Source organism: Lichenostomus cassidix, chromosome 1Aa (assembly GCF_008360975.1).
Source record: "Lichenostomus cassidix isolate B80296 chromosome 1Aa, HeHo_3.0, whole genome shotgun sequence".
Lineage (NCBI taxonomy): Eukaryota > Metazoa > Chordata > Aves > Passeriformes > Meliphagidae > Lichenostomus > Lichenostomus cassidix.
Genome location: NC_139480.1, coordinates 34,864,818 through 34,891,012, shown reverse-complemented (window position 1 = coordinate 34,891,012; position 26,195 = coordinate 34,864,818). Strand labels below are relative to the sequence as shown.

General features: G+C 37.2%; 1 protein-coding gene across 7 annotated transcripts; it reads right to left on the bottom strand.

The window, feature by feature from the left end:
* Window positions 1–2,495: 2,495 nt before the first annotated feature.
* On the bottom strand, window positions 2,496–25,546 carry TMEM19 (transmembrane protein 19). 7 transcript variants are annotated; one of them, XM_085045033.1, is made up of 8 exons: window positions 25,130–25,546; window positions 19,412–19,467; window positions 15,305–15,455; window positions 10,533–10,646; window positions 8,970–9,107; window positions 8,409–8,663; window positions 7,134–7,343; window positions 2,496–4,238 (listed from the first exon to the last, which is right to left on the bottom strand). In XM_085045033.1, the coding sequence occupies exons 3-8, from the start codon at window positions 15,432–15,434 to the stop codon at window positions 4,075–4,077; spliced, it is 1,011 nt and encodes a 336-aa protein (XP_084901159.1). In that variant the 5' UTR covers window positions 15,435–15,455; window positions 19,412–19,467; window positions 25,130–25,546; the 3' UTR covers window positions 2,496–4,074. The 7 variants fall into 7 exon arrangements, with proteins under 7 accessions (XP_084901159.1, XP_084901154.1, XP_084901163.1 ...); XM_085045028.1 differs by lacking the exon at window positions 25,130–25,546 and adding an exon at window positions 20,725–20,839; XM_085045037.1 differs by lacking the exon at window positions 19,412–19,467.
* Window positions 25,547–26,195: the final 649 nt, after the last annotated feature.

The window sequence follows — 26,195 nt, the reverse complement described above, 5'->3', positions numbered from 1 at the left end:
TGGCAGTTGTTTCCACACTGGTGTTATTCCCCTTTACAAAATCTCTTCCCTCAGCATGGGTCAGGCTGGTTCTTCCACATTTCAGTTAATCCAGTCTTCACTTCTGGAATCTCACCTGGATTAGCAATCAACACTTGCCCTCACTCTAAAATGGCAAATCCCAGGACAGCACAGAGCAAGCAATGCTGCTGTGTGATCTGCTATAGGAGGATACACTTATAGGGGGAAAATATGAAGATATTTTCAAAGTGATGAAGTGTATGACACTTGCTTCATACCATCAGTCAGTCACAAAATGTTTCCTGATCAGAACTCACCTTATGGTGGTCATCTACTTTTCTGTGCATCTGCCTTATTATGTTTCAAGGAAAACTGACATAAAAGGATGTGGTAGAGTACTCATCATCACAGGTTTTCAAAATATGATTGGACAGATTGATTATTGCTAGATAATCTCACCAAAGATCCCTTTCCCACAAAAAGGTTGGACAAGATGATCTCCCAAAAGTCCCTTCCAAACTGGGCTGTTGTGTGGTGATTCTATGATTTAGTTAGTTGTTTTAGTGGCAAGATATTAAAATTTACTTTGGGGGATGAATGTTGTAGAAAAGCTACCAGATATTCCTGGTGGAATTTCTTTACTTGGAATCAAGTTTTACAGACCTGGAACTACCCAGGTACGAGCTGCCATTTGCTCCGCAATTTCCACATCTCTGTATTCATCCTCATTTGATATTGGCACTAATACTTACTGAGGGTGGCTGCAGGCCTGAGAGTGCTGCAGGGATCCACATAGCCTGAGCGAATTCACATACCTTCTCTGATTTATGCATTATAACAGGCCCATAATTGTATCCCAGAGGTGCACCTTATCCCCCAACACAAACAGGATTTAAATTGAAAATGATTATCTAGTTACGGCAATAGCCGGAAGCAGAGACTGTAACATAGCTACAAAGCTTTAAAGGAACAAATTTCCTGTAAAACAGGTTAACCCCTGCTTGAAGAAAAGCGACTTAATGGCAATTTAAAATGCTAGATAATGAAATGTAAAGAAAAGGCTGAGTGGAGACCAAAGTACTGCTGGGAGAAATGCAGGGAAAACAAATCCTACTTACAAATCTGAGATGCCCAGTCCTAACAGATTGTAATGTGAATAGTGCCCAAATTGTTTCTGTAAAATACCCAACAGTATTTCATGATGTTTCAGCCCTCTATCATCAGGAAAAAATCAGTCTGCTGAATACCAGCTTGTCCTTCATACCCAAGAGAGGTGGCAAACCCCCTTTGTTTTTTACAGCACCTTATTTTGCTGTCCCAGGCAACTGTGTAATGATGGACCACTCAAACGCAGCATGTGCAGACCCAAGACAATCTGCAGCTGTAACAATAAAATGGAAATTAAAAAAATAAATAGTGGTGACTCCGATACCAGTACACTTCAACACGGCAACTAGTCGGGTGAGACTGGCTTAAGATTTCTTGTATGCAATTATGTAAAAATTTTACTTAAACATCTATCACATCTACCAATCAAGCCAAACATGATGACCTGTAATGCACAATTGTAACAGCTTCAATTAAAAAATTTTTGAGTGTATCACCTTGGTGCTGTGGAAATATGGATCCCACTTCAGTACAAATGGAAAATCAGTGACAGGCATATATACTAAGGGTACCGATGGTTCTGAAGCTAAAGAGTAAGTCAAGTGTTTAAAGAATGACACTAAATTTCTTAACTGCAGTAACCTATTCTCGCACTTTCAAATCTACCAACTTCCTGGTATTCTCTTAACTCCCCTTTTTATCCCTTTCCTTTTTACCCCTTTCCTTTTTACTTCCTGACCTTTCTGTCTCTCCAAGTAGCACTTGGACAGGTGGTACCCCTGTCTGCTGTCTTCTCCGCCCAGGAATGTTACAGGCAGTTTGTCACATTCTGCAACTTCTTCCCTGTATCCCCCACTCCCCCTCCACCTTCTCCAAAAGCTCAACAGTTTACAGCTCCTAAGTAGTTAAATGCAACAATATTTGCATAAGCTATACTCAATATACCCAGAGTTAACGCTGTCCTTTTTGGAGTTTAGGAGGGCTCAGATCTTTCTACATACTGGAAACTTATGAGTGGAAATTTCAAAAGCAACTCAAGTGTCATCACTAAGACATGACAAAAAAAATCCAAAATAATGGCCTTTGAAGATGCTAACTACAGGGTTCAGTCAGATCACATTCCTTCATATGATCACAGATCAAAGCATTTCATGCTGCTATGAATATGAAATCAGATGTCTTCTCACTATGGTAAGCTGGTTTTCAAATGAACTCATACTAAGTAGTGAAAAAGCTGACCATGTCCACTTCAGTGGCTGAAAGTATACTTCACTTCAGGAAACAAAAGAATATAAAAATAGAGCATTTAATTGGAAAAAAAAAAATAAGTATTCTACAAAAATTTTATCTTGCTCAATTCTAGAAACCACAACAGTATTAATAAAATCTTAAAAGACAATTAATATAGTGTTTATTTAGAAGCAGCATAAATCCAAACAGTGAATAAAATTTCCAAGTGTTTATTGTTACAGTTTAAGTGCATATATTCTATAATTTTGTGCCTTTCCACAATTTGTTCTTTTCAGAAAGTTTTTACTACTTTGAAATCTCATCTTTATAATTGGGTAATAGTGAACTAGTTCCTGTGATGAATTCCAGATTTATATAGACTAGATTTCGAAAGAGTAAACTCAATATGGAAGGTGTTAAAATTTTTAATATTCCTATAAAAGGCAACATAATAAACAATTGAATTGAATTAAAACAGGCAACATACACAAGACATTTGTAAAAAAACCAGACATTCAATACAAAATATTCAAATATCTCCAACAATAAAAGAAAATGCTTTTTATAAGTTAAAAGTATGGGCCCACGCTTCTGAATGTCAACAGTGAGAGGTTATAATGAGGATATCTCTAAAGTTTAAATACAATCTGTGCTGGCTAAATTACTTCCACAGCTTTTATAAATGAATGATGGAAGACAGAATTGCCTAATTTAGGAGCCTGAGCATCAAAAATTAAATTTCTATTTTTAAGTGGTTTATAAGTGTGACTTCCCCCATTTGCTACAAGGATAACCTCTGTAGCTTCTTTGGCTGTGAGGCCATCATCTCTGAATAGAAGCCTCAAACAAAACGGGAAACATTTCCACTGTTGAGAAATAACCAAGGAGTATAGTTTGGTGAGAATGCCAAACATTATGGAACAATTCTATGCTTATAGAAAAAAGGTTCTATTTCTAAAGAGAAGAATGTGAATTTACAACTGTCATCTTTAATTTTAAATTATTTGGTAAGTACCACAGCATTGAAAGATCTTCATAAACATCACTAGTTTTGAAATAAAGATGTCAAAAAAGCACAGAAAAATTTATTATTCTTACTGGACCAGCTATTGAATTTGTACTTTAAACTTAGATTTTTGCTTCAAATATTATGTATATGGCATCATTTTTATCAACCCTCTTCTCAGGGAAGTGGAGATACTATCAGGATACAGAATAGGCAGCAAGGCTGAATTCTCTCTTCCCCATTCAAATGCTTCCAAAAGACCTTACATACTGTAGGTAATGGGAAATACCAGAATTCACCCACTTCACCCATGTCACCATTGCCTATATAAAGCTGTAGTGTACTTTGTGTCTAGCTTGGCCAATAGCCACTGATTGTTGTGGATTAGACTTCTAATTCCAGCTTCTTGCCCTTCCAGATGCTGGAGACTGGAGAGAACAGACAGCAACACTCCAGCTCCATAAATGGAGGATAAATGAAGCAAGTGCTTCACCTCACTAGGCAATGACCTACATCCATCTGAGGAGCAGCAAGAGCATGATTGATAAAGCACCTTCCTGAGAAATGCCAATTGCCACATGAGGTTTACAGTCTTAACAAGTTGAGATGGAAAGTCCTTGGCCTCTCTGCAAGTTTCAGATCACTCTCTTTAACAGTTCGAATAGAACTCTTTGGAGTCTCTGAGCAAGACTGAACTTAAATGAAACACATGCAGAAAACCTTAAACCATTTCAACCCCTTGGCCAGAAAAACCATGCCATGCCTGGAAGCACCAAAGCAATGATTACAGAAGAAAAAAGATTTACTGCATTGTTGTCTAATATAGGTTTTCCAGATATGTGCTTGGAGTCTTTTGTTTGGTGGTTAACAACCATGCCAATTGTCTGGTCAAAACCTGGGAAAAGATAAAAACTTCATTTTACAAAGCCAACCAAGATGAAGAGAAACTTAGTAACCAAGTATTACACCTTCCTAAATTTATTTCACTATTACAGTGTTAAATCTTTGTAACAAGACATCATCAGACTAAACTAAATTACAGTCAGTTTAATTTGGTACCTGCAAAGAATAGAGAATAAATGAAATACTTTACATTAGAAGTTACTTCCTTTGAGAAGTTACACTTCTATCAAATCTAATTCTTTCTTTATGTAGTTTCACAGCAAAGAAAGGACTGAAACAAGCTAAATAAGAAGAGGAAAAAGCTGTTCCAAGAGTCATTCTAAAGCAAAGGATCCTGTTTTGAACAGAAAATTTATTAGCAACATGTTTTCTGTCAAGAAGATGTATTTGTTTTAAAAGGAAAATGATGGAAACATTATTACTTGATCTGACAGAAAACAAGCTCCTACAAAGGAATTTATAAATTCTACTTACACAGCAATTTTATACTACCAGCATCTGGAGTTTTTTCTGTAGTACTTAGATAATTTCTTGCTCTGCCTCTGTATTATCAATACTTTAGTATTATGCTTCATTAGCTATTACTGTACACACCCCATTATCCTATGTTTTTTCCACCTGCACCATTCTATATGCTGATAAAAATACACCATTCTAGAATGCTTGATTTTAACTCACACTGTAGCAAAATATAACTGGGTAGGTGCATAAGCACACATTTAAGGTTGGAACATTCAAAACCAAATCAGCATAATTTATATTAACTTTTTTTTTTCTTGGATTTGACTATCTGTCAACACTCACAACCTGGAAATATTCAAATAAAGCTGCTGCTTTATTAGAATAAAAAAAATTCTGCAGCTCAGACAAAATTTAAACCCCCCCACCATAAACCTCCTTAGCAGGTATACAGCTGGTAATACTGTTACTTTTGAAAAATGCATTTAGACCTAGCTTAAATAATGCAAAAGAGCTACAGAAAATCAAACCTCAAAGTCTAATAGTTTAACTCTCAACACTTGCTGTGTTTTAGAGAGTAGCAAATTTTCTTGAGGAAAAACTGGGAATAATTTCTCCTAAATATATCCCTCAATTGTACACAAAGTGTAGACTCAGAGCATGAACAAGTTGGTAACAAGTCCTTCCATTAGCTTTCTTATCTACAGAATAGGTACAGAGAGATAACATGAGCAAATTTGAATCTTATTCTGCACAGCTATTCAAAGTTTTAATTAATAAATGTGCAGGCAGGGGTGGACTTTCTTTCAGAAACAGTGGGTATCACAGGCTATTAGACACACCAAATCTAGGAATATTACCAAAGGAAAAACACTGACAGAAAGAATTAGCAGTAGCAGCATATTGTTTCAAAAAAAGAGACAAAATTCTTTATTCCCATTGCTTTTCAAGATGCTGCAGAGAATAAAGATATTCCTTCTGAGTCCACATTGAAGATGGAATAAAAAAAATGGGTTAAAGGAGGGATGCAAAACCTAAGAGCATGCATCATATGAGCAGCGCAATTTTGCCTGTATCACATCATATATATACCACAGTGAGTATGTGTAAAATGTAATACACACTGCTGTATATTACAGCAGTGCTTATGAATTTGCAAAAGAAATTTTACAATTTCATAAGCTCTTTATGAATTTGTATAATTTTATGCTCTTTATGAATTTGTAAAAGAAACTCTGGAACTCGCATACTGTCCCTGCTGCAGCTAAAAAAGTAAGTTGCTGAGCATGGAAAAAATACATGACATGAAGAAGAAACAGATGCTGATAAATGCAGGTGCATTAGCTAGGTTTACTCAATTTTCTTAATGCATCTGCTTCACTACAAGCTTGAAACATTGTGTGAGTGCTTGTCTTTCCTGTTCAGGACAGAAATATCTAAAAAATCATCAAGTGGTTAAATACTCCACTGTATTTTGAACTTCCATGTAATTACAAGGAATAGAGCATAAGAAATGCTGTATAGCCAAAACCAGAGCATCAACAACAGTTTGTAGTTCTCACTGTAACAGCAGATCTAAAGGACTTGTGTCTCTCAAGCAGTTCATCTGCACATTCACACCTTGACTTCCAATTAATAACAACAATGAAACCTGGAAACCTAAATTTTCTCTGCAAACAAGCTGTTAAACACAACAGCGTCAGATATGGTTTCTAAACAATTTTGAAACATAGGGAAAGTTTACAGTTTAGCTTAAAGATTGTCTGTAACTTTCATTCACCAGCAATGACCCTTTAGGGAAATGAGTAAACACTGAAATAATTTAGAATCAGCCAGCCACCATTTTTTTTAAATGGACACGGTTTTTTTATTTAAAGTCACAGCTAGTTTGTGATAAGCTAAACTTAGAGGCAACAGTACTCTGTGAAGTGGTAAAAAAGCCCAGAAGGAAAACTATTGTTCATATCTCCTTGGAATTGTTCACATTTTCTTATTTAATTCTTGAAGCTGAGATTTCTGCTAAGACTTCAGCGTTAGGAATGGAGCTTTTGCAATGACAACTTCATCCAAATAAATGGATAAAGTTAAGCTGACATTTTCTCTTATAAAATGTTACTATAATTAGATCTACATACAAAGAGAGGGCAAGAAATTGCTTTTTCCAAGATAACTTGTTGGATATCTCTGGTCTCAGTCATCAACAAGACAGGAAGCTACAATAAACAAATCAAAATGTGGAAAAGGACCAACCACCCTTGCTCCTTTTCATTATCATGTCCATCACTTTTGCTCCCTTTGTCCTTTATGCTGCTATTTCTGTATTTTTTCTGTTTAAAAATCATGTCCTCAGCCCTTCTTGAAATTCAAGTCCAATTTTAGGTTACATTAGGAGAGGGGAGGAAAAAAAAGTAAAAAAGAAGACTCTTACCACTGTATTGCATAGTAGCTCCCAAATATGAATCAACAATTGATCCCAGAAGGCCAGCTGCTGCACCAAACACAATAATGGGCCATTGCGGAGCAGATATTTCCAGATCAGTCACAAAAATGAGCTGTGTTATGAAGTAGGCTATACCTACTGTCATGCCCCCAAGCAAACTTGAGAGCAGGCCCACTAAAGTAACTGCTCCATTAGTTCCTAAATCAAACAAAATGAAGCTGATTAACAAAATGTTTTTTAAATACTTGTATTAATTGAAATGTTTTACATGAAATCAAAACTGTTCATAGCGATCTTCTCCCATTATATCCACAAGGCTCTGCTGCTGCAGCTTTCTACAATTCCCATTATGCTGCTGAGCAGCTTAACCTGTACCATTACAGCCTTTTACTACTCCTTTCCCATCTTTAGGGTTAGTTCTCTAGAAATATTCACCAGCATTAAGTTAAATAAAACTAGATAGCACACCTCTCCATGTCACCTGGTATTTGTCTGCTATAGGTGGTGGTGAGCTAATAAAAGAAGAGATTTGCTCAAAAAAACTCAGACCTTGAGATGTGCACATTATTAAATCAATGCCCTCTTTCAGAAGTAGTACACCAAGAGATGTTTTACCAAAACATCTAAAAATAAAAGATCCAAATCCATAGATAGTAGAAGTTTGACAGCTCATTGAATAAAATCTGAAGAATTCATACAAAGAAAAAAAATTCCCCACACATTTAAATCCTATCCAACAAGATCTGTACTTCTGATTGGAGCCAGAAAGACTCAAGGCACACTGCTTTAAGCCAGCAATGACACATCCACCATGGAGATAACGTTTGACAGGACAGAAAGTTCACTTTATTCATCCTTAAAGGAAATCAGTGATTTGGTTAAGAAGTTAATTTTCTGTAGTGTATGTGTTGAATATATATGCATTCTACTGATTAAAATAATGTCTGACAAAAATCAGTTGATAACTTGTATTCTTTGTATTAGCAATATAAACACTTTTAATATTGTCAGTGTTTAGAAGTGACAGAATTCAGAATGATTTGAGCTCTGTGGATGCTATGTTCATGCATCTCATCAACAAGATGCAGAAGAAACAAAATTGAGTATAAACCATTGCAGAGAATGCATTCCTGGTAACCTTTTCTAATCCCAGATTTCTGATATTTGTTTTTCTATGTCCTTCTGGGAACTTTTCAAGTTGGAAGCATAATTCAAAACAGATTAACAAAATATTAAGAACATGTAGAAGAGATAGCATCTTACCTACTGGAACCTGTTCCCAGGTTGTTATCAATCTTGGTTTGCTTTTACTCATAACACTACCAATCTCTGAAGCCCATGTATCACCAGCAGAGCATGCCAAGGCTCCCAAAAGGGATAAGCACATCCATGAGGCTGTGTATTCCTTTGAAAAGTCAATAGGAATTTCACCTGGTCCATTTTCTATCATGTATAAGAGAGCCAGCTCAGTAGGAACACCACCATTACAGAATACCTGAACCCAATTCCTCTGTCCACCTGAAGTATAAAAACTGAGTTTTAGTAATTTCAGACAACAGCATGAGGCAAAAGTAAAATACACATGTATAAAGTTAAATTTAAGAAGACACATATTCAAAACAGAAACTATACGGCAATTTATTAAACCGAACAGAAGCAAAAGCAAAGTGGCTTGCTAATAGTCATGAGGATAGGGTGGAGGGGAATTGCACCAGTGCTCTCTAGTCTACACATTGCATCTCATCTGACCCTTTGAAAGGAACAGGAATGTGCAGTATTTATTCTCCACAATGGATCTGAAAGAATGAAAGTATTTTGGCTTACCTTCTTTGTATTCTGAATCTATTTGCTTCTTTATATCTTTTTTCCACTTAGTAAGTTTTGAAGATGTAACAAAAAATACAAACAAAGAAGAGAAGAAACTGTAATTTGCAACTGTAAGGATAAATCCAACCACCAGTCCTATGAAGAAAAAAGAAGTATATAAAGTTCCTTCATGTAATAGTAGTTGCATTGCAAAGCAATTAAGTATTTTGAATTTTCTGAATATGAAGAGTATCTTCCTGATAAACCTAAGACAATCATACAATAAGAGATTCTATTGCCAAATTGTTAATTTTATTGCAACTGCTGAAGCATGTAATTTTTAACACGACCTTTTGCCATATATCAGTAACAATGTGCAAAAATAAAAGAGAAGCAATAAAATCCCCAGAATCCAAAGAATATATAATTGAAATTTAAGTACTCTGCCTGAAGAATATTATTATTTGTATAAGGAGCAGATATATAGCTGTGGCTGTGCTTCTATCAGCAAGTTTATCATCAGTTTGGGTATCAAATCCCACATCCAAGGTCTCTAAGATAACTGTAAAACTGTCCTCTACATGCTAGCAGATGCTACTTCTCTATTCTGTTCTTTTCTTTTTTAGTTTCTGATTTTTATGCCACCCTTTTATTTCTGTAATTTTCTTAAGTATTTGAGCTCCTTAATGTGATTCATTTTCATGTCCCTTTTCACAGAGGCCTAATTTCACTCCTCACCACAACATTACAATTCTAAAGGACTGAAAGAAAAATGGCTACATTTAAGAGCAAATGCCAGTATAAGCTAGCTAGCAGAGCTGTTAAGAGGTAGGAACATAGAAGTCAAAAAGACTTTTGTCAGTTTCGAAAATGCTCCCCTTCACTCACAGACAAAAAAAGATTTGCAAAATGGGTGACATGGGAAGGAAGGATTTGAGGCCCTGTTTCAGTCCACTGAACATCAAGTCAGACAATGTCACAAGACAAGGGTGAATCACCTCACCCAGAAACATTGCACCAAATTTATAAATAAATACTATTGTACACTATGCTGGACTTTTTATCATGTGGTTGAGAACTGTGTTGTAAAAGCAGTAATTTGTTTTAACTGAAGTACAGATTTAATTTTCTTACTTTTGCCAGGCCAAAAAGTGCCTAGAACCACTTCTATTACAGAAAGGAGAACCATGTTCTCTTAATTGATTTTCTACCAGGCAGGAAGGCTGCTGACACGATCATTTTAGGGTATTTCTTTACCACTACCTCTGCCATTTCTTTGTCTTTCTGTGAATCTTTCTATATGTTAAACCAAACTATGTGATTTAACTGCGTACTGTACTGAAGTTTAAAAGAATCTTCTAGGCTTATACATATATAATATTATTAATCAAATAAACTACAAACAGCAGCACAGGATTAACTTGACTGTTTAAATAGGCATGAGAAAAAATACCCAGTATGAATTTAGGGTATGTATACTTACATTTATACTTTATTATAATAGAACTAGGCAAAGCCTTAAATTGCAATTTATTAATTTAGTTTACTAAATGTTTAGCTTAAGTCTCAGAAAAAACATACCTCCCAATGCACCACTGTGATCAAGACTCTTCTTTTTAAAACCCTGTGTAGCAATAATTAGTGGAACCATGACTGAAAAAAGCCAGCGCCATGGAGAAATAGGCCGTAAAGTACCTGAAAAATCAAGTAACAGGGTTAAAGATGATCCTCATAAAGCTTTTTAAATGTCTTCATGTCTGACAAGTCATTATTTCCTAGTATATACTTAAATTTCGATCTTAATAGAGATTAAAACATTTTATCCTTCAGAAGAAAGATATTCTTATGAATGGAAGACCAAAATAACTGCAATTATCTACTCAAATTTTCTATTCAGCTATGAAAGGAAAATGTATTTAATGAATTAAAATTAATTACAAAAAATGCCAAAACAGGACAAGAAATATATATGGTGATATTTTCCATTCTAAAAGGGATTTATGAACTTCAAAAACTAACTAACATTCAAAATGCTAAGTCCATCTGAAACCTGATTTGGATAGAACAGGTAAGTTCAGGTTTTAGAAAGAAACCCCAAACATACTGCTACAATAAGGTACGCAGAGTTCAGCTTCAGTTATGTATAAAATTAAAATTCCAGTTAACAAAACATTAGCATTGCTCTCATGCAAAGAGATGGCAAAGCAATTTCAGGTAACTAAATTAGCGGAAGAGTTTTGCTCATAAATCAAGTATTGATTTGTTCACTGCTAACTATAAGAACAGATGATGCTGATGATGGTGATAATGATTATTATTAATGTTGATGAAGTTTCAGCAAATATGTCAACAATAAAGGAATTAACAACACTGTCTATGGTCACTAATGCTTTTTAACATTGTAAGAGAACAGAAATTAGTACAATATATTGGAAGCTTTAACTTGCTTTTCAAACCATTCCAAATAGCAGTGTTTTTAGGAAAAGTCATTCTTGTTCACAAAAAACTTTAGCTTGGTAGCTGTTGCCTATGAAAAGCAAATAAATTTCTTCATCTCCTTGTTAATCATCTAGTCTCAATTATTCCTAGGATGTGCCTAATACTGTCACTTTGTTGTCCATGCCATCAAAGAGAATGTCACAGTATGTTAACAGAAGGTCTGCTGATACGTGGATGACAGAAGGTTCCAGACATACCTTTAAGTCTGTGTGGAGAGAGCACATCAGCATGCATACAAGATACCTAATGGCTGTGTTTCTATAACTTTAATGTCACTTATCCTTTTCATTCTAGTTTGGAAGACCTAGATATTCTGTTATATATTTATTGTGTGTGTGTATATATATATATATATAAAATAATACATATATAATATAAATTTATAATTTATATATTATGTGCCTAGTTGAGCCACAGTGATAGTCTCCATTTGGTTTACTGGTCCACAATTTCATTGAACTGAGCTTCCTTTGTTACAGCCATTCAAATACCTGACTGTAGGCTCTTGGTATTCTCACAGAGCCAGTGCTTGCAATGCAATGCATTGTTTAAATCTATTAAATCCTTACTTTCATATTAAAGCAATCCCACATAATCAAATCTACTGTATCTGGAAAGTATACTGCACTTTGGAAACGAAAGAAAAATAAATTATTTCAGGTCCAGTATCCAAATCTATGCAAAAATGGCCCACCTACTATCCTCCTCATTATACAGAAAATAAAGCCAACTTAAAATGTTTTGAAGTACTTAACTGGAAATTAGCCAAACCCAAAACTAGTTTCACAGTGACTGCTTTTAATGTTATTCTTCACTAAAATTTTTAAAATTTGAATGCTTAGACCACCAAGACAGACTAGTTGAACAACTCCCAAACAAAATGGTTTACTTTCACAAACAAAACTATTGGAATGAAAAAAAAGTCAAGCTGTTTTCTCATCAAAATATCTACAGTGCCTTCTAATAAGCTTTTTCAAGTCACTATAATCTGAATTTAAATAAGCTTGCCAAACAGGAAAGTAATATCTTACTCAGCAGTTGTAATGCCACACCATTCCATAAATAACTAGTGCTCACAAGAACTTATCTTGTAAGGAATAAATTTGTCATCAATGTCCTAAACATTTTTCTTTCCTTCTAAAATTCCAGAACACTCACTAAATAAAAGAAGTATAAAGGAGTTATTACTGTACAGTTTAAAAGTATGTTATTTTAATCATAAAACAGATAAATACTGCTAGCAGTAACATCCTTAGAAATTCTATAATCTATCACCTCATTTTGACTTTAAACTGGAATACACAAATTTCATTGCAAAAGATGCCAAAAATACATATTGTGGAACACTGAAATTTAAATGTCTGAAAAGAAATTGTTCCTTAATACTACAGTTTAAAAGTCTTCCATATTTGTCATCTCAGAGACAACAAAGCAATTGATTATATCCTGAACTACAAAATCTACTGTGACAGAATTCCATTGCCAAAAAAAGCCAAGCAAGACAGTCTGCTATGTGAAAGTGAAAGTAGTGTGACCACTTTATGAAATACCAGCCCTTTCAGTTCTTCTGACCTTGATGTAAAGCTCTTTAAAATATACTTTGAGCTGATGATGATCTCGGCAAGATTTCAAGTGACAGTTTTTGTTTGAAAAACCCACAAACTTCTAAAAGCCAAAGCAAATTGTTAACATAGGTTTTGAAATCTAAACAAAAAAACCCACCAAAATCTTGAGAAGTTATTTATTACATCTGCTATTCAAATACAAGATATCACAAATATTGTATTGAAGTAAGTCTCAATCTTATAAAAGAAAGATTTCACACAGGCACAGAGGCTTGTCTTGCTGGAAAGATAAACATGATGGTTTTCAACAAGAATTTTTGTGTCAGCAGTACCCCAATCTTTGCACAAACATGTGCTCCCTGGTGCAAAGCAGGACAAATATGTCTGTGAAATCACAGTAAAACACTCATTGTAATGCAAAACAAAAACTTCTCTCTGTGTACTGAAAAGGCCCCCAGCCATAGTAGGTGAACAAGGGAGTCTTGCAGCCCAGGACTGTCAGAAATTGAGAAGAGAAGCACCAGCTGAGTATGAAGAGACCTCCAGTGCTGTAGCTTGGTATTGCTTATCACAAACCCAGGCAGCTCGTGGTGTGAACTTGACTGTGAGCAGTACTGAATACAAAGGGGTTCCTTTTGCTTGGCTAACAAACAGAATTTTCATATTTTCAAGGTCATTTTGAAACTAATTTTTTTGTATTTCCTGGTAGGGGATAGAAGTATTCCTATTAAATTACTACTAAATGTAAGCAGTTAAGACTAAGATAGAATTCATAGTAAAACAATGTGTTCTTTGACACTCCAGCTGCACTAACTTCTGGCCCACTGTTTGGTGCTTAAGCATTACTATAAAATACAAATTAATAAAAGTATGTTTGAAGTATTTTTATATTTATGTTAAGGACCGTGAATTTTACCACTTTTACAGGCTGAACCTATTAAGCCCATTAACTACTATATCCTTCATTCACCTCCTTGAAAAACCAAGGTCTTTCCACCGTCTCAGGCAAATGAGCAGAAGTTTTATGTCCTTCTTGTTCCATAACCATGGAAACCCTCCAAAAAGGAGGATTTGTCCACCATCTCCTTTCTATCAGTCCCTACCCTGATGCACCTGATACCAGGTCTCTCCTTGTAAATCCCCATTCACATTAGAAGCAGGGATTAGAATACTCTGTCAGAAAAACTATACCTTTAGAGCAGACACACACAAATGAAGTCGCATGTTTAAATCCAACTTGGGTGGCAACAAATGACACAAATAAAACTTGGTTGTGATGCCTGCTCCTACACACCTTCTACATGTCTGGCATCTCATCGCAAGGCAAAGCAGAAGTGTCCAGACAACACAGATTAATGCTGTATCAGAACTAATACCCAACCCTAAAACCTGAAGCACTGAAAAACATGGATCAGAGACATGCAACTGCCTTTACAGAAGTCAGCTTATACTGGTGGGATATTTATTATAGCTTCTTCTGGATCCACAGTAACACTAGGCAGTTGAAGGTGTTCATACTGCATCCCTAGGAACTCTCAGCAACACTGCAATGACTCTGGAGCTCTTCCTGCATCAAACTAGCTGTGGTCTGAAGGACAAGTCTTTACCTGTCGTGGAAAAGCAGTTAAATTCTTCATGGCTTGAACTGATACTGCAGGCAGTACTGCTGCTTTTGCACAATGCTGTAAGAACGGTCCTAGAGGTGAAATGCCAGACCACAGAGAGGACTCGTGTCCCTGCAACTACACACAACTAAGTCACAGCCAGCCTGAGCAGAGTGCTGAGCTGACAGTACACACCTATGCCAGCCACTCTACACATGCTTCCTTATCTTCTTATACCATTTCCCATTTCTCTGTTCCTCGACTAAGGAATTCTTCTTGCACACCCTGTTCTGCATATTGCAGATGCTGCTGATTCCTAAAACAGTCTTGAAGGTTGGCGCATTACTACCATGCTATCATGTACCTTCCCTGATATAGAATGGCCTCTGTCAGTTCAGTCGTTCTTTTCACGTCTTAATTTTTATTTGCTTTCTTTCAGGGAAAGAAATCACAGAGGACACCAACATTTTAAATTCTACGTGATCCCTGGGCGGAGCTGCAAGGAAGCGGCTGTCAGTATCCTCTAACTACTATCGCCGAGTGAGGTGCGAGGTTATCAGCTCTTGGCTAAGGACAGGGCTACGCACACCCCTCTTCCCATGTTTTGTCCCCTGCCCGGCGGGGCCACAGAGGAAGGTTCGCGCCGGCCGTGCCATGCCAGCCTCTCCCCGGCCTTTGGACTCACCGTAGTACGTACTTGCAGTCATGGACACGATCCAGAACGCCAGCGAAATACAAATGAGCAAGTTCAGGATGACCATATTCGCCATCATCTTGAGGTATTCTCTGAAGAAATCCTCCTGGTAATAGGACATGGGAAACCAGAAGGAGAACACCTGATGGGAAAGCACAAGGCGCAGGGCATCAGCGACACCGCCACCACCGCCTTCTCCTCCTCTTTCTCCTCCCGCCCTGCCAGAGCCGCGGCCGGGCCGGGCCCGCACCGCTGCTGGCGCCCTGCCGGGAGGCGCCGAGGCGCTCATGGAGAGGCTGCTGCAGCCGCCCGCCGGCCCAGCCCGGGCTGCTGTGCTGTGCTGTGCTGTGCTGGGCGGCCGCAGGCGCTCGCACGGCCCGGCCCCGTCACTGACCTGCTCCCCCGGGCCGCCGGCACCGCCACCATCCCGCCCCGCGGGCTCCCCGCGCATGCTCCGCCCGCCGCGCCAGCCCGCGTGTGCCCGTGGCGCGGCCAGGGGGCGCTGCGGCTGCGGCAGGGCTCGGCTCGGCTCGGCTCGGCTCGGCTCGGCGCGGCGCGGAGCTCTCCCCTCCCTGCGGCTGGATGCGGCAGCGTCCCTCCGACCGACTGCCCAGGTACCTCCAGTTTGCGAAATGAACCACGAACGACACGCCTGGGAAAGGCATGAAGTCTGGGCATGATTAGCGATACAAATGAGTACCTGGATGAGGTCTGAAACTTGTTGGAGCACTTCAAATTTCATTAACAGCAATAGAAAGAGACTTGAAACGTTTCCTAAAGTTGACATGGGATGAGAACATGCCAAACCTGCCTGGTGGCTTTTCTTGGAGCATGTCAGAATTACTCCCAAAAAACTCGAGCTGTAAATCAGCTAACATTAGCTACGGGAAGGACTCCACAGCTCCCAATTCCACACATCAGAGGCTTTGTCATCAAAGCACAGAAAGAGGTGAAACTTTGCAACTTTTCAAAACTCCATCATTTTGTGGCAGCAGCCTCAAAATAAACAAGAAATAAATTACATAAAGAAGACTTCAGCCATCCCAGGAGATAATGCTGAAGTAGCATTTATGTACTCAGTATTTGTTGAGTGGAAGGTACAAACACTGTACAGATGAGTCACCTCGTGAACATCAATAACCTCAGGTGCTTTTTTCTCATGGACTTGTAGCAGCAGCAGAAAAGAATATTTATTTAAGTATTCAGTGAGAGGCAGAGTAAAGCGAAAAAGAACAGTAAAAGATCTTTGATATACAACAGAAGTAGTTTTAAAGCTAGAAAATTCAAGTGAGCAGTCCTAATTTAAGAGATGATAATTCCTCACTGAATTTAACACTACTCCTGGGTTTTGGCTCCCATTTATTTTTGAGACATGTTCTATTATTTTTCTTTCAGCATCTGGTATAGGTTTCTGTCAGGGTGTGAACACAGTCCACATTGTGGATTCTTTTCTTTCAGAAACTTGGATAAATTTTTGTGTTGTTTTGAAAGAAATACTTAGTTATCACTCAGATTAGCTTCTTCAGATGTTGTCTAAGCTAAGTAATTTACTCTGCAAAGGCTTACAGATTCTTGGTGTTAGCTAAAGAAAGCAGGCCTATCCCAGAGGTTAAAGTTAACACTTGGGTGTTTACAATGTATTTTCTGCGGGCAACTAGAGCCAAAATTTGGAACAGGTGCCTTGGACAAGGATTTATCTTTTTTTCTTCTATATTTATTGGTAACAAAGACTGGTAGCACCCAAAATTTATCTCAACTAGAGATACCTAGAATAATAATACTAATGTAGGCATACTGATTTTGGTATATCTAGTCTTCCTTCTAACCTCCCAAATTTTCATTAAACCTCCTTCTGAGGACTGAATTTGAGATCTAAGAATCAGGGACTCAGTAGCTGGGCTGCTTTGCAAGAACAGGACACCTTTCAAGAATAACACTGAGATGACACTGCTTGTGTGCTTCTGTCAAAATCTGAGCAGCTGAGATTTTCAGCCAGAACAAGATAACTCAAACTGCTGGCTGAACAAGCAGCTGCTTGTTCTGGTGTGACCAACTCCCATAAACTTACTCATTCAAATATATCCTTAACTGTAATAAAATGTTTTATTTAATTTATTGCTACTTTTTTGTTTTCTAAACTATAACAGACTGATATTGGAATTTCTGGTGGAGAAACAAATGTTCCTGCAGGAATCATACAGCCCTGGCTGTTATCTGTGGTTCTGTATAACTATGGGACTGTGATTAATGGTAACACACAAGCTGGGGTGAAGAGGAAGCAGGTTTGTGCAGCTATAAAGGATCCTTCAGCTTCCTTCATAGATCCCATACCCATATGATGGGTATGGCTTGGTGCTGATTTAGGGACATACCAGACTATTGCACCGGTTTATCTACAGACCTTGCATTTGGCTTAAAGCCAAAGGTGCTGCTGCTCGTGGAGTTTACCTAAGCAAGAAAAGCAAAATGGAGCACAGCTCTCCACCCCTGGTGTGAGAAAGGTGGTTCTGGACAGAAAATGTCTAACAACTAGGGCATGAATAATGTTGGCTTTGACTCCTTTTTCAGTTGAGTCTTTTGTTAAATGTGGCTTCATACATCCCTCTTCCAGAATTTCTGATTGCCAACAAATTTTCTTTCAGGAACTTGGTACACATTAAATGTTACAAGAAGATTAGGAAACAAGAAAGAAAGGAACACAAAATTAGACTTCTTTCTACATTTAGAAGCTGGAAGAAGTAGCTACAGTTTTGAAAGTAATGTCTATAACTGTTACTGTAATTGGCCCACATATTGTGTTTAAGGTCCTATTTTCTAGATGTTGCTCTTTTTTTTACTAGGTCCTGTAACAACAACAACAACAACAACAACAACAATAACAACAACACTTTTAATGGGTAAAAGCTAGGGTTTCAGAAAAATTAAATTGCCATCTAGATGCAATTGTGAATTTAGAATTAATATATTAAAAAAGCCATCCTGGATCAGTCAGAAGATTATTATGAATATTTAATACATGCAATACATACATTTATTATTAAATCTTTACTTATAGCCCTGCCATTCCTTATTCACACCTAATAATAGTGATAAGCTTGAGAATTTAGAAAATAGCAAGTAACAGTTTATTAAGACAAATAGACCTGAAAGCTTTTCCTCAAGCTTTCTCATCCAAATTCATTCTTGGAATAAGAAAATACAGAGGAGTTTAAATTAAAAAAAAAAAATAGAATTACAAGATGCCCAATATTTAGAAGAAGAATTCCTTTTTACCTTTTTACCTAAATGTATAGGATGCAAAGCACGGCCAGTGCAGAGTCTAGAAATAAAAATAAATATGACTTAATAAGAGGCAGGAGTGTGAGATGATTAAAAGCAGTATGACAAAAGGAAGATAATAACATGTTGCTGAACATAGCATGCTAATAAAACTTTTACATTCATTCTTTTCCTAGGAATTTAGTAGATTTTCCATAATACAGCATAACATTTCCGAATTTTCATTAATATTTTAGAAGCAGACTCTCTGATTTTTTTAATATCTCTAAGATAGTACTTTCCATTTCTCTTCACTGCTTAAAACATTATTCATATTTGTGCTTGATAGAATGCATTACGAATAATACAGCTTGAAAGTTAAATACTATTTTAAACATCATGTATTCTCCATTGTTAATCTTGTCTTCTCAACAACCAAAAACTGATTGAAGACAAAATACTGTTCAATACATGAAATTAAAAATCTGTAAACATTGTTAACATTGTATTAAGTATAGCTGTTCACAAGGGCCTTGAATAATATTCACACTCTTAGAAAAGACAACACAGTAAGACCATAAAATTTTATGCTGATAGTGTGTTTAGATAGTTATAGAAAAGAGAAGGGAAAAAGTTGTACTGCAGGAAGGGAAAAGTAATACTGCAGATAAATATTCATCTTTAGTAGAGCATTCATAATTAGTAGCTGCCTATGAAACTACGAACCAAATTGCAAACTATAATTTTCATAGCAAAGGAGTTGCTATACAGATGAATTCCTAACATTTTTGAGGCAGTTAAAAATGTCAGTGCTTAACACTTTAGCAAAACTATTCATACCAGGATTTGGGTGGTGGACTATAAAGCAGCAAATGAATAAATATCCAAATGGCTCACTGAAAAAGAAGAGAACATATAACGAAGCTTTAAGTATTAAATTTATTAAATATGTGTGGATAGGCTTTAGCTTTGTGTTAAATGAGTTTACCCAAGGACAATGACACCAATTAAATGTATTCATAGTAGCCTAATTGTCCTTTTTCTGGTCATTTATTACAAATGACCTACCTTTTTACTATGTGTTTATGATGTGTTTTTCTAATTTATCAAGTAATTCAGGAAAGAACCAACATATTAAAAGTAGCATGTGTTCAGGCTCATGATGTCTTTAGTGTATTTTCATTCTACACAGGAGAAAAGTTAAAGGCTTAAACTAGAATGCAAAAATAAGGTAATAAAAAGAAAAGGATTCAGCAATGGGTGATTCAGTAATGGGGAAGAGTAACAGTAAGTAAGACAAGTAAAGATCTAAAAGGACTATGCACAAGAAATGACCATCTCTAGTCATAGGCTTGCCAAGATGGTAAAGAGGCTTCAAACTGAAGTTGCCAGGGGAGGGGTGTCGCTGTCGAGCCGCTAGCAGAGTAAAGAAGACCAGGTTCTCAATGGCATAAAAAAGTGTCTTTTATTATTTAACTCCAACTCATATAGACTTTTGAAAGGTCACCCAGATTGGTCAGTCTGAAACCTCCCCCTGAGCCAATTGGCCAGGCCTGAACTGTCCAAATCTCGAGACACTGTTTTTAATAACATCCAAACTTTATCTTTGTTTATAAAACACAGAAAAAAGAGAGAAGAGAGTTCGCATGGGAAAGGTCTGTGCTAGCCACAGAGGGGAACCTCCTTCCATCCCAGACCCACTGGTTTGATTCAAGTACCCCCACAAGAGAGGCCCAGAACCTGGTGAGGAATCATAGTGATGCCTTTTTATATATTTGTAGCTTTGTAGATTTTTAATATGTAGCTGTATAGTTTCTAGCACTTTCTACTTTAAAACAATAGTTACCCTTTCTCACACATTTTGTCACATTCTCGAAATGCTGTTTGGTCTAACAAGGACATCTTGTTTTGCACCAGCACCTGGGAGACATAACATGATATAGGGCTGAGAACACCTGGAGGGCCTCCAATGGTGCAGGTCCAAGGGTGGGTTACCAGGGCAACCGGTGTCCTCTTGGATGTACTTGCTAGATATACTTATTAGTTAAACTCATAAAAATTGTGAAAATTTGAGCTGTGTGTGCGTGCCTGAAAGCTTTCATTAAAAGACTGCGCTTTATGTTAGCAATTCTAACATTCTTTGGAAAGTTTACCTTCTGATTTTAGGCAACGATATGCTGGCAGGAGAGCAGCTGAAGAGCAGCACAAAGGAATTCCAGCCCCTCCAGCTAGTGAGGTGGCTTCACTGCGTGGTCCAACTTAAATGGCTCTATGCAAATGCACACAGGAGTTAGAGATGTGCACTTGCCTGCTGGGCCACAATCTTACTGGAATAATGGAGACATGGTGGGATTGCTCCTACGACTGGAGTGTTAGAATGAAAGGATACAGACTCTCAGACATATCAGAAGGATGCATCTCTTCAGAGACAGGTAGGAGCGATCTCACATTCACAAGCCCTCACCTTTATGAGGGGCTTCAACCATAGCAGTATCTATTGGAAGGACAACGCAGCAGGGCATAAGCAATACAGGAGGTTCCTGACATGTGTGGATGATAACTTCCTCCTCCAAGTCACACAGAAGCCAACAAGGAGAGGTGCTTTGCTGGGCCTTGTTCTCACCAACAAGGAGGGGCTGGTGGGGCACGTGAAGCTCAAGGGCAACTTTTGCTGCAAGTGACCATGCAATGGTGGCTTTCAAGATACTTAGGGCAGGGAGGAGGGTGCACAGCAATCTCACTGCCCTGGACTTCAGGAGAGGAGACTGGTAGAATACCACTGACAGGCATCAAAGCTGCGTCTTTGCTGTATCATGTAGAGCATAGTCTATGGTGACAGAATAATAGCTATTAGCAAGGAACAGGATTGGCTGGCTTTTAAATTATTTAGAATCATTAAGTTACATACATTTTTATCCTATGAAAACTCATGTCCTGCACATCTGCCACAGCAAGTAGATGTAACTTGTCATACATAATGATTCAAATCGGCAGTTTAACTTGTTTAGGCAGATTGAGAAGTAGTGATGGAACCACGCACATATATATTTTTCCCACGCTGGTCATAGCTAGATTTCAGGATCTTGTGATTTAAACCCAGTTGGCAACTAAGGACCATAAAATTACTCACTTACCTCCTCCCCACCCTGGTGGAAAGGGGAGGAGAATCAAAAGCAAAACTTGTAGGTTGAGATAAGAACAGTTCAATAATTGAAAAAGAAGTAAAATAATAGTAATAATAAGTAATAATAATGACAATAAAAAGGAAAAACAAGCGATGCACAAAGCAATTGAGAACCATCTGTTGGCTGGTGCCAGATGCCATCCCTGAACCCCAATTAGCCCACCTTACAGGGAACTCCCTCAGTTTATACACAGGGCATGACAGTCTATAGTGTGGAATACCCTCTTTGCCAGTTCAGGTAACCTGTCCCAGCTATGCTCCATCCCAGTTGTTTTGGGTTTTTTTGGTTTTCAGGTGGGTTGGTTTTATTTGCTTTGTTTTGTTTTCTGTGTGTTTTTGTTTGTTTTTTGTTTTGTTTTGTTTTGGTTTTCACTGGCAGAGCATGAGACCAAGAAAGTCCTCGGATAAACACAACTTAGCAACAACCAAAACACCAGGGTGTTATCAACATTATTCTCATACTGAATCCAAAACACAGCAATGTACCAGCTACCAACAAGAAATTAACTCTATCCCAGCCTAAACCAGGACAGATCTTCAGCAAAAGAACTATGTCACATTTAGCTTTCAGGTGTTTAACAGACAATTCTGGTAAATACTGCCAAAGATTTAAGATGACTAACTTTCATTGTGCTTAAAATAATTTATAAGAGATACTGGGAGATGTGGGGGTCGACCAAAGCTAAATCTAGATATGGAATAAAGTGTTAAGAAAAAAATATTGCCTCCAGGTTATTAGTGACCAGGCCTGGATTCTTACAGGCTTGCTAAACTTTTTTTTTTTTTTGGTCTTGTTAGCAAGATCAAATTTAATGAGCCCACAAAGAGATGTTTGACTGAAGACATGACAGTTTTATCAATGACTTGGAAATCACTGGGCATGTAGAAGGCCAATGTTTACCAGTCTTTACTTGTCAGAACTAAGCAGAACAAGGACGGAAATTTAATTTACTATTTTTAACTGACTATTCCAACCAGCAGACTAATGGCTTTTCTAAGGGACATCTTTATTACAAGAGTTTTGTTCACAGTCTGTACTGTCTCTAGAAGCTTTCCAACAAAAAACAAAACAAAACACCGAAAGAAAAACAGCAACAAAAAAAATCAGGGTATGCTTTGATGTTAGCTCAGTTGCACTTCCCAAAAGGAAAGAAAATTTGTAGTATTTCTAAATATTTCTTCCTAATAGAGAGACCACATGAACACGCTATCAAGTCCAACTATTTGTGAATTTATGTTTCATTGTGGGGATTCAAAATGCAGATAAACCTGTGAGTCACTGGAAGATGAAGAGAACGGAAATGTGTGGCTCATTTCAAAAAGAATCTCTTTAGTAGCATGGTAAATTACGCTTTCTTTGAAAAGTGGCTCAAGTACCAAAGTGCTGTGTCTATCTAAATAGTTTTTTACTGAGATTTTTCAAGCAGTTGCTCATCATGTCTTTATCTGCTTCTGAAATAAAAGGGCACTAAACCATGCAATGGCTGCTTGAAGGATACGCTGTGCCAGTGTAATCAATGGGTGATAGTGTTTCACCTGTCGGGTCTCCAATCACTATGTAACTTTGTATCTTCCTCATTGCATTTTGCCAACATTGTTTTCAGTTGCTCTAAGCTACAGTGACTCCAGTTCTCTGCCTTCTCCATGCAAAGAGGGTGGGATGCTTTTGTAACGAAACAGACTTCATGGATTCTGACGCGAACCCTTTGTGGCTGTACCATGCAAGTCAGGGAAGATGTGATGATACTACATGAAGATTGACCCCAAAACTCAAGGTATGATAGTAACACCATCAAATGCATGAATGAAACCATATGATGAATACTGATGAGTTCCTGGTAGTTCTGATAGGAGAAATACAGCAACCTTTATTTCACTTCATCCACTGTCGAATGCAGTCCTCATTTATGTTTGTTTCAGTTGATTAAGATGGGAGGCATAATAGAGGTTACTGCATATGTACTTAATTCAGTTCTGACGAGGGAAGTACAGAAAAATAGCTGTCACACCTCATTTCTGCAGTTATATTTCTTAGTTTAAATTTTTAATCCATTATATGAAATCTACTAAAGCATGTAAAATGCCTCTTAAATCACCTTCAACTTTATTTCACTTTTTAATGTTATTAAAATCATACAATAGTTGAAAGTGAAGAATCAAAATTAATATGAATTTTAACCAGAATAAAGGCACTATTACTGTTACATTGTGGCTAGGTGTTACATACAGATAAGAGGCAGGAGCATCAACTATGAAGATACAGCTTAAATACTGAGGTTATTGTGTGTCTCTGAATTAGCAATAAGTACTTTGCATTTCTATAGCCAAGTTTAAGCAAGGGAAGTAATATTGGTAAATGTCTTGCTCCATACCACATAAAAAACTTAACAACAACATAAAACTGGATGATCTGCCATTTTTGTTTTATACTCAGTGAAACATTATATTAAATATTTTATTAACCATTTGTAAAAGTTGCCTTGAGCCCTAAGGAGAGTCTCTGAATCCTGTAATAAAATGGATTATAAAATCATTCTTCAGTGGTTACCTGTATAACTACCAAAGAAGTTGTAAAGAAAGTTCATGAGGGAAATAGCCAGCTGTGGGATGAATGCGAATTCAAATCCTCAGCACAATGGCATCTTCTATGTTTCATACAATCTAGAAACCTTGTATTGATTTGTTCTCATGACACAGAAGACCCTACACTTTAGTAGTAGCCTATTAAAAACTACCAAAGATAGCAGTGGTGTCTTGTGTTTTTGAAGAGAATTCTTTTGCTTACCTACACCGCAGCATTATTATGAAGTTTATAATCTAAACTAAAATTCATAATTCTTAGATTTACCGTAGATTGTAAATTTGTATTTGTAAGGTTGCATCTGAAAAATTATATGTTGTGTAGTACCTGGGCAGATATTTTCTGTTAAACCAGACAAATATTTTTCCCTTGGAGAGATAAATATTAGAGGATAATGCACTTGCCAAGTGCACTACAGATCTAGCTGCATTTTGCAGATAGACAAAAGCAGCAAGTACTCTTTGATCAATAATTAGGATTTTGGGAAATTTGCTTTTTAATAAAGAACAAATTTTGTGTAATTGAATACTTATTAATACTCATGCAAATACAATACTTTGATTTTGGCAATGCAGAACTTTGGTCCAGGTTCTCCCAGGGCAAATGCCCACACATCCAAATTCAAACACTGCTAAGGAACCGAAGATTCTTTCAGTTTAGAAACTGAGTAATTAAGTATGAAATGTGAAAACAGCATGGAAAACTAAAACTACAGAGTAAGGAAGGAAAGTTTTACCTAAAAGAGGTGGCTGTAACAACATGTGCTCAAAAGTTAAGCAGAAATATCTCTTACCTTTTTCTCTTCAGTCTAGATTCAGCAAAACTGGTGCAGAAAAAGTATTTAAAAAGTAAGATGAATTTAAGTCCTACGACAAAGAATTGCAGATTCCCAATGTTTTCAGCAACTGCAGTTTCTCATCAGAAAGAATATTGCACTGCCTACTCTGTTGCTTTGCTGTGATAATTTATTCCCACTCTTTCAGTCAACACCAGTAAAGTGATGCCACAGGAAGTCACTCTGTCATGAAGCAGATTAAAAATGGAGAAATCAAGATGCCAGCAAACAGGGTGGAGCCCAAACCAGTCTTCTCATGCCAAAACAGTGTCAATTAAAGATTTATTTTCTTCTCTTGACATCAGAGATCCACCCAGCGTCAGAAATTGGTATTGAACAACACCTTGTCACTGTATACAACACTAAGGTAGCACCACTGTTTTAATCTCTGAAAAAAAAAATTTGACAAGCTGAGGAGGCGGGAGGGAAAGCACCTTCTTAATCTGTGAAAGGAGTCTGCATTTATGCCTTATTTATGCCTTTGTCATAACAAACATAAACAAAACTTGGTGCTATGCTTTTAAAGATATGAAGTCCTTCAGTTTTGTGAAAGCTAGGACACCACTATAACAACAGGAGGTTGTGTCCCAGCTGCCAAGTCCTGCTACATTTCTTTTTTCTTGATGACATTGATATTTGCTAATATGGATGCAGAAATGAGAATGCCTGGGATTCAAACAAAATCTTCTCAGAAGAAAGCTAAATAAATAAATCAAAAGTGAACTTTTTTAACATCCACGATTATTTTAGTAGAATGGATCATGATTTTTTAAAATATATATTTTGCACTCTTTTGTCTTGAGAATTCACCAGCCTGCTTTTGCATTAATTCTTTGAGACTTCCATCTGTAAATATGTCCAACTACCTGGAATTCATCCTATATATTTAATTTCTCTTATGGCAGACACTGATTTAGGTGGAAGCCTTAGGCATGCTGGAGCTATTTAGTTTTTCCCCCCCAAAGACTCAAACCCAAAAGAACAGTTGTCAAAGGCTGTGAAAATGAGAAACTCAAGAACTCTT

What these genes read in the sequence shown, in the direction of transcription:
- TMEM19 (XM_085044997.1), bottom strand. Translation starts at nt 15,602, where the DNA reads ATGAGCGCCTCGGCGCCTCCCGGCAGGGCGCCAGCAGCGGTGCGGGCC. An exon ending in TCACAGTGGTGCATTGGGAG is followed by an intron (nt 9,108 to 10,532) that starts GTATGTTTTTTC and finishes TTTTCTTCATAG; the next exon opens with GACTGGTGGTTGGATTTATC. An exon ending in CTGGGAACAGGTTCCAGTAG is followed by an intron (nt 7,344 to 8,408) that starts GTAAGATGCTAT and finishes TGTTTGATTTAG; the next exon opens with GAACTAATGGAGCAGTTACT.